The sequence below is a fragment of the Ruditapes philippinarum genome, unplaced genomic scaffold (genome assembly GCF_026571515.1).
Source record: "Ruditapes philippinarum isolate M1 unplaced genomic scaffold, ASM2657151v2 ctg847_1_1_1_1, whole genome shotgun sequence".
Taxonomy (NCBI): domain Eukaryota; kingdom Metazoa; phylum Mollusca; class Bivalvia; order Venerida; family Veneridae; genus Ruditapes; species Ruditapes philippinarum.
The window spans coordinates 7,951-17,939 of NW_026859396.1; the positions used below are offsets into that span (position 1 = coordinate 7,951).

At 33.9% G+C, this 9,989-nt stretch overlaps 1 protein-coding gene across 1 annotated transcript; it reads right to left on the minus strand.

Annotated features, from left to right (window-relative positions):
- Window positions 1-374: 374 nt before the first annotated feature.
- LOC132756346 (heat shock 70 kDa protein 12B-like) lies at window positions 375-9,653 on the minus strand. Its single transcript, XM_060747397.1, has 6 exons — window positions 9,216-9,653; window positions 8,370-8,696; window positions 7,775-7,993; window positions 7,423-7,585; window positions 2,943-3,163; window positions 375-2,684 (listed from the first exon to the last, which is right to left on the minus strand). Exons 1-6 carry the CDS (start codon window positions 9,294-9,296, stop codon window positions 2,196-2,198), a joined length of 1,500 nt encoding a protein of 499 aa, XP_060603380.1. The 5' UTR covers window positions 9,297-9,653; the 3' UTR covers window positions 375-2,195.
- Window positions 9,654-9,989: the final 336 nt, after the last annotated feature.

Below are 9,989 nucleotides of genomic sequence, written 5' to 3' on the forward strand. Positions count from 1 at the left end.
AAGCAGTAGTGGTTATTGAATGCGTAACGTTGAAGCCTAAGTTTTACGTTAAATAGTATGACGTTGACGTCAATAACCTTTTGGAGTGCGCCGCTGTCGCCGACATGTGTTTATGTAAAATTAAATATTGTTGTAATATAAGAAGCTACTAACATGAATTTTTATGTGTTTATTTCTTATTTATTCTTCTAAGCAATGTAAGAATTTCAAATCAATATCTCAAATATATTTTACGCAACAAGGAAAGTCCACGAACTTTTGGATAACCCCTCGTATGTAAAACTATATAAACGTATAATACTGCACGTTTGTAACGTCGCGTTTCATTTGATAATCGTGACGTTTATATAGTTTTATATACACGTCTTCTGTCGATTCATGAAGAGATCTTACTGTTTCCCTAAAGAATTATGCTTGCTGTATTATAAATTCGTTATATCCGGTTATATGGCCCTATATAAACGGCTGTTTGCAATATAACCCTCGCCTAGCGGCTCTGGTTATTTTTTCAATTAGCCGTTTATATAGGGCCATATAACCTGTCAACAATCTTTATAATTAATAATATAAACGTCACGATGATCCAATGAAAAGCGGTGTTACAAACGTGCAGTATTATAAAATGTCATATACAGGAATTCTAATCAGTTTGTTTTTCTTCGGTCTGCTGAACACAGTTTCAATGATTTTTTTTTCTAATGGTATGTGCTGATGACAAGAACCGTCGAGAACAACACATAAAAAACGAAGAAAAAAATCACATATTGATCAAAATTAAATTATGATTTATAATACAGTAAACATGAAACACCTACTTCATGCTCATCGTTAGATATATATACCGAATAGATATCTGTCTCAGTTTCACACTGTCACCTTTGGTAATTTACACACATGCACAGTGCATTAACTGGAAGTGAATGTATTTTTTAAGTATCTGCATCACAAACACTCGGCAATTTGATTTATACTGTGAGGGGTGTCTCGATGCTCTTTCCATTACAAAGCAATTAATAATATTATTGAAATTAGCTCTAAAGTTAACAAATACATTGTGTTTGATAGATCTAGTCCAATTTCGACAAAGTATGGCAGTGTAAGAATCTATACATTTAGGTTCGCATATACACTTCTTATATTATTAGAATCGACTTATAACGTTCATTTTGAATAGAAACAATAAAATGCAACACAACATTCAATTAATCATATAAATTATTTTCAATGGCTGTTTATAAATTGTATGTATTATATAATTATGTCAGTTTGACAGATGGAAGAAGTATGCAAACTTTTGTTATATAACAATAGAGAGAAAAGAACTGACACAATTGAAGACTACAGCAGGCTTTGTTTGGTTGAGCCGCTGGAAAGTGCAATGTATCCCTGCCATCGACTAAAGCAGAATTCAACATTTAAACATGAAAATGGTGAAACTTTGAATTTAGAAACATCCGCAGATGTGTTCATACGGCGGTTATCATAGAACCTTCAATGTGACACGGACGTGACATTCCATGGCAAGTGGCGTATGGTCCCTAAGTTAACGAATATCCCTAAACGAGCAATTAATGGGCGAATTAAATCAACTTGAATTTTGATTGGGAATCAAAGCTTATTAAGCTTGCATATCACAGACTAGACGTCAAAAGACAAATTTAGGAAAAAATTCACCATGTCTTCAGGTTGAATAATAGTATACAAGTAGAAATACACGAACTAAGAGAAGGTCGAATAGAAGGTACCAAAGATACCACAAACATTCACGTACAACAATAATATGCTAACTCTTTTCAATTTTAAAGCTCTTCAGTTAAAAAGACCGTCTCTATGTTCAATGTTCTATGTTAACTAAAATAATAATAACATTATAATAAGTCAAGTCAAGTAACGGCTCAAACTTTGAGCTCTTTCGCCCCAAATTTGAACTCCACTTTCACTGTCTTCCTCATAGTAGAATCACTGTTATATCCGAAATCTACACCAACCTTGCCTATATATTTACAACCCTTTTCTGTTGTATGAACAGGATCTACGGAATCAGATATGAAAATGAAAAAAAAAAGTTTTTCTGTCCCTATTATTTTGTGGATAATATTCCTTTGAAGAAATCCATTCATTTATTGGAACGGGTTTCCCGATAATAACATGCTGAATACATTGTTTGCCATTATCATATTATCTAATTCATATTTCTAGTCCTCCTTGTGTTTGTTTGGAACAAATTCCATTGTCATTGCAATTCCATAAGAATGCCTCAAAACCATTGGCGTTACAATCTTTTCATTCTGACCGAAAAGAACAGCACCAATCAATACGGCTAGGTCTGGTAAATGTGGCCTCATAACAGGAATATTACGAGATCGGAGATTATCTTTCACATATTGCATTACATAACTTGATTCAGCAAATCCACCAACCAAGATAATTGAGTTTACTGAAAGATTGGACATATCTGCAAAAACCTCTTCATTCATGTATTTCAGTAAGCCATCGATGGTGCTTTGGACAAACCTTTGGATTATTTTAGCTTCCAAGAATAACCGCCCTGTCATAAATTCAATTTTTCCTAAACATGCCTTTTCTTCAAGAATTTCATCGACATCTTTGCCTTCTGCACGTTCCCATAACTGTCGGAGTGGATCTGGGAGTTTGATTGGTATTTGATCATCTGACCATTTCATCTGTTAAAACAATCCATAGATGTGAAAGGAGATAAAACAAAATATCACAATTGTTTCATGCAATAAAATTAGACTAAGTATTTGATGACAGCGTTCTCCTAAAGATAAGTCTCAAGATTACAATCACTGTAATAAATTTATTTTGTATGCTGAGAACACTTTTGAAGTTATATCATCAAATACGCAGTTTCTACATTTGAATAATTTTGCATGTTGACGAAAAGTCAATATAATATAATAATATGATTATCATTTTACCTCTCTTTTTCTGCTTTCAAAATCCATTTGCAAGTCTTGGTAGTCAAATACATGCTTTTCAACGAATGTTCTGACTGTTTCTGCTCCTATCAATTCTACCAGAAACATTTCAAATTTTTCATTGACCTTTGAACAACCCCAAGGACATCCGGATGATTTGTAAACCTGTTGACTTGTCTTGTCTTCATTTATTCTAACCGTTGTTATATCAACAGTGTCACCTTAAACATGAAAAAACCATCATTTTACAGTCTTATTATAATTACAATTTAGATATGATGTTGCTTAGTAGAATTGTATGCAATAATGCAGTTATGAAAAATGAAGGTAGAGACCATAAAAATGTCTGCCTTAACTTAAATTAATTAAGCACAAAACACAAACACAGTTTTTTAATAGGCAAGGCTTACGCTTGTTTATTATTTGAGCAGTGTGTACAAGTACATGTTATTGTAAAACTTCGTTTTCACACAGACAAATATTCATTATCATATGAAAAACCATATACATATAATAAGATAAACAATTTCACTTGTATAATATCGTATTGTGAATATCATTACAAACTATATGACCCAAGGTATGATAACTCAGGTTAAACAATCAGCCCATTATAAGGAATGTTAAAAGACTCTGAAAAACTGTTCCTATCAAACCAGGGTTAGGTAAAATATACCTATATAGCTTGTTTACAATTAATTTACCAACATAAACGATTGTATTACTGTAACTTATAATTTTTTATATAAAATCTGTTTTATGTCTTATGTTTTCGATTTATCACAAATATTTACTGCAAAGCCATATGCAAAAACTGGCTGAAATACAATTTCAATTTGAATATTTGAATTTGAATAAAATTGTCCTTCACAATCGAAACCGAGCGTAGAACTGATTTCCTCGAGCATTTTTACCGCCTAAAACCGCATGACCAATCACTGATCATGTGATCAGTGATGCGCGCACTAGTTTATGTGCGACATAACGTTGAGACATACGTTTTGCGGGTATACTATGTAACGCGCAGAACTTAAAAGTCTTAACCTTATTTAGCAAAAAACACAAACACAGTTTTGCAATGGGCAAGGTTAACGATATAACCTTTACAAATGTAAGAGGATATTCAAATTCGAATTATTCTTAACAAGACAGCATACAATTACAGTTTTAACTGTTAATTAACAAAAAGCTCTTTCTTTAAAAATCATCTAGTATGTAACCGTCCTTGGCCAAATCAGATTTACAGCGACCATGTCGCTTAAAACACCCATCTGAAATACCTTCTGCATTACCAGCGGTGGTAGTACAGCTTGCTCTCAGTGAATGCGTTCCTAAATGCAAATCTGGTGCCACAAGCTTCAACTTAGAGACAATGCACTCTTTTGCACGAGTGTAGCTCCACTTTTTATTTTGATGAATCAGGAAACATTTTTTACGTGACCTACTGGCAGACCTAAAAATGTTACAATCAGAATTAAACTTCTCTTTGATGCAGTTTAAATACCTTTGTAATATAGTTACCGGACAGGCAGAAGTTTGAAATAAGAACTTCTTTGCCACCCCTGTATATATCAGTTTTACTTTTCTTAATTGACAAAGACATTCACTTTATATACTTATATCATAACGGCGTAAATTGCTGACCTCATCAAAATGCAAAAAAAACCTGCATAACTTATCAAAATCATAGTTAAATCACGGAGCACAATAACATCTGATGAATCTAAAACATGTTACACAGTTTCTGTAAGTGATCAGAACTTATAATGTCCTTCTTTGTTCTGGGTCTAGAGTTGGTACGCTTTGCACACTCTTACATAGATTATACTATAACGTTCTCTGTCGCATCTGCAAAGTCATTTATGTTATGATACCATTTAATGCCGTAAAATGCTGCTGTAATTACACTGTCTGATTAACCAATATCGATTAAATTTGATAGATACATGGCTATGTGAATGGAATTTGTGGGATGGCAAAAAATCCCTTCTGTGTAACGAAATCTCTAAACGCTTGTACTTGATATGTATATTTGTCCACTGTGTTATCCGCCCTAGAATCTAATATATGTACAGCCATTATGTCTATTACACATTTTTCGTCGTTTATTTCTACACCGGCATCATGAAACTTCCTTTTGAGTGTTTGTCTCAAGCCAGAACCTGTAAGCATAATTCTGAATTAATAATTCTTAATAACTAAGAACATATTACAAACTAAACTGTCGCTTCTGACGAGTCACAATGCTATCATCCTGATACTTAAAAAATCCGTTGCTTCCTTTTCCCTTTGTCACCGCACCTATCACCGGTAAAACATGATAATGATCTTTCACAAACGTTTTAAAACTACCATTATCGTCTTTTAGTAATGGCCAAAATGCTGATGATTTCCACTCAGGAATTACTAAAGTACCTTTACATTTTTCCTTTTCTAACTTATCTATACACTAGATAACCATACTAGGCGGTGGAACTAACCTATTGTTGTCGTTAGACCAATTGTGTGTTAAACAATTAACTGCTTCCGTACCTGGTACCCACCATCTTGAATTAAACCTTTTATAGTTGTTATTGTAATGTGTAGAAACATATCAATAGTACACGGACCCCATTTTACATTTTAATATCGACATACATCTTTATTTACAGACCAGTCATCACTATCAAATATGATAAACATGATCAACAAGGAAAGGCGGCGTTCAATGAACGCAGCCCCCATATGACCCAGCAACAAGAACCAACGGCAAGGAGCCCTTATTCAAAATAAATTTGACATTCATATTGTCTGTGTAAAATATTACGTTATTTTTTTGAAAAAAATGTAAATTGCTTCTCAACACTCTATGAATTGCCTCAAGTTCAGGCCAAGTTGAACTTTTTTGCTTTCACTTTCGGTCAAAGAACCTGTACATTTGGAACCATTTAAACAACCACCCTGTACATTTGGAACCATTTAAACAACCACCCGTATTGAATACAGTGCTCGCTTCCGGGAGCAACAGTGCACTAGACTCACTTCCGGGAGTACTTTTCTGTAAACAACCCTGATAATCTCGCTTACATCCGGGATCTACCATTTCGATCACATCCACTTCCAATAAGAACCTTAAAATGCGTTCAAAACTACAGCCTGGATTTTCTTCCATATATCATTTCCAAAACGGTACTACACTTTCATGGTATATAAGAATACATGTACCCTTTGCATTCTCATTTTTAGGAACTGACCGATTTTCTTTTGATATATAACCTCCGTATTCGACGGAGCTAGCGTCGGTTGTCATATTCAGACTAGATGTAAAACATGTCTTGCTCACCCTTTGTATTCAAAATACGTGCATTATCGAGCCAAAATGCAGTTCATTTAAAGCTTTCTCACTTACCATAACAGAAGCATTCAAACGTGCGCGTGCTACAATACACTAGTATAGATACCTGGTTCTCCGACTATCTTTCCTTCAACGCTTTGAAGAGAAATTATTTGCCCTACAACGGAAGCTAATCACTTACCGTGTAGTGTAACAAATCTAAAATATCTCTTGATAATTGAAAAGTGGCTTATTTTAATGACAATTCTAAACGAGCAATTCTTTCATACAATTTGTATTATAATCAATTTTATGACCAAACTAAGACACTAATCTAGATGGAGACTAACAACACTTGTTATCAGCAAACAAAAACCCGAATTCGAGCAAAGAACTTCGCACAAAATTACTAGATATGTTTCGAGTTTGTAATCAGTGTGACCACCTACTCAATCATCTAAAGACATGATAACTTTAACGTCTTTATGACCCAATGATCTCCAATATTTAATAAAAGTGTTTTTTGTAAATATATGTCCGGCGGTGGATATTCCGAATGTCAATGAGTTATATACATATTATTTTTCACTCCCATTTTCAATATAACAAAAACCTAAATATTTAGTATGTCTAACGCGCAATACTTAATATAAATAACGCTGTTTTCGGTGCAAGGGTGCAAATGAGATGCTGCCCTTTGTATTTGCTTCCGTTGGAATTTCCTCAGTATAAATGAAAGCCATTCAATCATACATGCCCACAAACACACAATTACATCATGCACGTACACATGTGACTTTAACTTACACTGACACCAGCCTAATGTAGTTGAAAGTAATAAAAACGAATTTTGGAAATGGGAGTGCCAAATGAGATTTTACATTAAATGAAACGTAAACGGTTTGGTTAAGAAAATTCACGAACAATAAACTACAGATTACAGCAGTAGTCAATCTTTCACTCTAACAGTACACTTGTAACAATTGCCAAAGATGTACTATTTAAAAGGGAAAAAGTGGGCAAACAAATTAAATGTCAGCAATTCTATATTTATAAACAAAAAAGAGAACATCATAACGTGTTCCAGGAATGCTATGCACATAATCAATTGATCAAGAGCTCATTGCAAATGAAAGGTAATGCGGTGAAATGAACCACATAACTTACGTCTCATGTGTACAATCATCAGTGTTTGACCAGGAGCAGCAATATTTGTCCTTTTATTATTGCCAGTGGCGAATTCCATTTTCTCAAGAGGAACTTTCGTGCAGTATAAAGCAGCACATTCAGACTCAAAAGCTATTGACAAGTTTTTCCCATTTATTCCAGCCTGGTAAATAGACGAAAATAGTTACCTATCTATTTAAGCTAAAGTAAATACATTTACTCGATCTTATCAATTTTGCTTGATCATAATCTCTTATAATACACATCATATGAAATATATAGTAAGATAAAACGTATACAGCAATTTTAATATCTAATCTTCTGATTTATGCTCAAGCCCTTAGATAATTACTTTTTCTGCCGCCTCCTGCATCACGTGTTTAGCCGAGTCATTCCATATAGCAGGAACAGGTATAACCCATTTGGTTACTTCTTCTTGATATACATAACCGTCTTCTCGTAGTTTATTTATTGCTTCATCCTTCAGATACTCTATTGTTTTTGCCAGTACCTCAACTGCTGGTAAATGTTTATCATTTGCAGCTTCCATTGGAGTATCTACTGTAAGTTCCTACAAATGGACACAAACTGCAATTGAACATAAAAAACAGACTTCCAAAGAAAATAAATCTTAACGGAAGCTAAATATCTAATGCAGTCATAATTTAGAACAATTTGTGTTAACTCTCTTATATCTAAGAGAGTTCATCAAATTGGAACATGGATACTGCTTGACGGAACAGACTCAATCAAACAGAGTGTGCAATATTTAGGTTGCACTGCTTGGCTAAATAGTAGATCTTCGGAAAGTTGTGTTTTACTGCTTCCGTGGGATCACTTTTCTCTCAAATTTATCTTATTAACACAATGATGCAAATTATCATTTTTTTACATGCATGCTCTTAATTATTATTTCTATTTTGATTGATCACTTGATATATTCATACCTCCCCATTGTAGAGTCGCATCTTAACAAAACGAAAGAAATACCAGTCCTTCCAGTCTTTTGGTCTCTTTCTCTCAGGAAGCGACTCGTTTTTCCTGAACTGAAAAGCAGCTTTGTACCCAAACTCGGCAATGCTTTTGTCAGGTTTAAGAAGTATACAACACGGCGTCTTTCGTGGGAAAAATCCGCTTGATGACCAAGTTGTTGGAAACTTGATGCTTTCGAGGCAGTTTGCATTTTCATAGTCGGATCTCCATTGCAAGGCATAAAGACAACCATATGTCCCAATATCGATTGCTATTACTAACCGGGGAGTGATTTCTTCATCCTGTTCAAAATAAATATAACTGCGTAAATCATATTAATGTATTTCATTTTGCACTGTGAATTTATTAGTATACAGTAATATGTAGTTTCTCTACATTTGTTTACCAATGAATTTTCTTTTTTGCTAAGATAGTCATGATTGTGGAATACACACAGCTGACTTTGAAACAATTTGTTTTAATATGCAACATTCTACTATCATTGCGCTATTTTTTATAATGTGTACAACGGTGCGATATCATACACGTTCGTAAAGGCCAATTGATAATCAAGTATATTATGATTTAGTGATAGGTAACCGTATTATTCAAAATCAAGTACATGTATAAGCAATTTTGATCCATCTTGCATTCGATTTCAGGCATAAATATAAACTGTATGATAAAACCAATAACCATTAAATCATGTTTTATATATTGACTAGTTATTGAGCATTGTCACTACTTTTGACTGTCACTTAAAAAACGTTACATTTCAAGACAAACTTCATTAAAAATATTTGTAAAGTATTGTAACTTACACAATGAATCGTAATGGTGTCTGCATCTACAGGGTTATCTCGACTTGGCCTTGTATCAATCCCTGTTGCATTATCTGTCATTTTAATTTCTTGAAAAAAAAAAAAGAAATTCCACTGTAAAAGTCAGTTCCGATTTAAACAATTCAGTTCAAGTTTTACAAAGACCTGTGCTCTTTTTAAAAGAGAATCTTGATTCCTCAATATTGGAAATTACTTTTTTCTTAACCAAAAGTGGAAAACCAAATCAGGTAAAAATAGCTCACACGTCGTACAGTTGAAATACTGAAAGTATTCTCCTAACCTGCTTTCCTTTTTTACTTTTTAGCTCACCTGTCACAAAGTGACAGGGTGAGCTTTTGTGATCGCTTTTCGTCCGGCGTCCGTCCGTCCGTAAACATTTTCGTTAAATGACATCTCCTCATAAACCGCTGAGACAATTTCATCCAAACTTCACTGGAATGTTCCATTGGTGGTCACCTTTAAAAATTGTTCAAAGAATTTAATGCCATGCAGAACTCTGGTTGCCATGGCAACCGATAGAAAAAACTTAAAATATCTGCTTTTAAAGAACCCAAAAAGCTAGAGCTAAGATATTTAGCATGAAACAACTTCTAATGGATGTCTACCAAATTTCTTCAAATAAAAGCCCTAGGGTCAAAATTGGCCCCGGCCCAAGGGGTGATTGGTTTTCCCTATATGCATATAGTAAAAACTTAATAAAATCTTCTTTTAAAGAACCCAAAGAGCTAAAGCTAAGATATTTAGCATGAAACA

Excerpts from the sequence above, each read along its gene's own strand:
- LOC132756346 (XM_060747397.1), bottom strand. The coding sequence starts at position 9,296 with ATGACAGATAATGCAACAGGGATTGATACAAGGCCAAGTCGAGATAAC. Across the intron at positions 8,697-9,215 it reads ACACCATTACGATTCATTGT|GATGAAGAAATCACTCCCCG; the intron begins GTAAGTTACAAT and ends TATTTTGAACAG. Across the intron at positions 7,994-8,369 it reads TGCGACTCTACAATGGGGAG|GAACTTACAGTAGATACTCC; the intron begins GTATGAATATAT and ends GTCCATTTGTAG.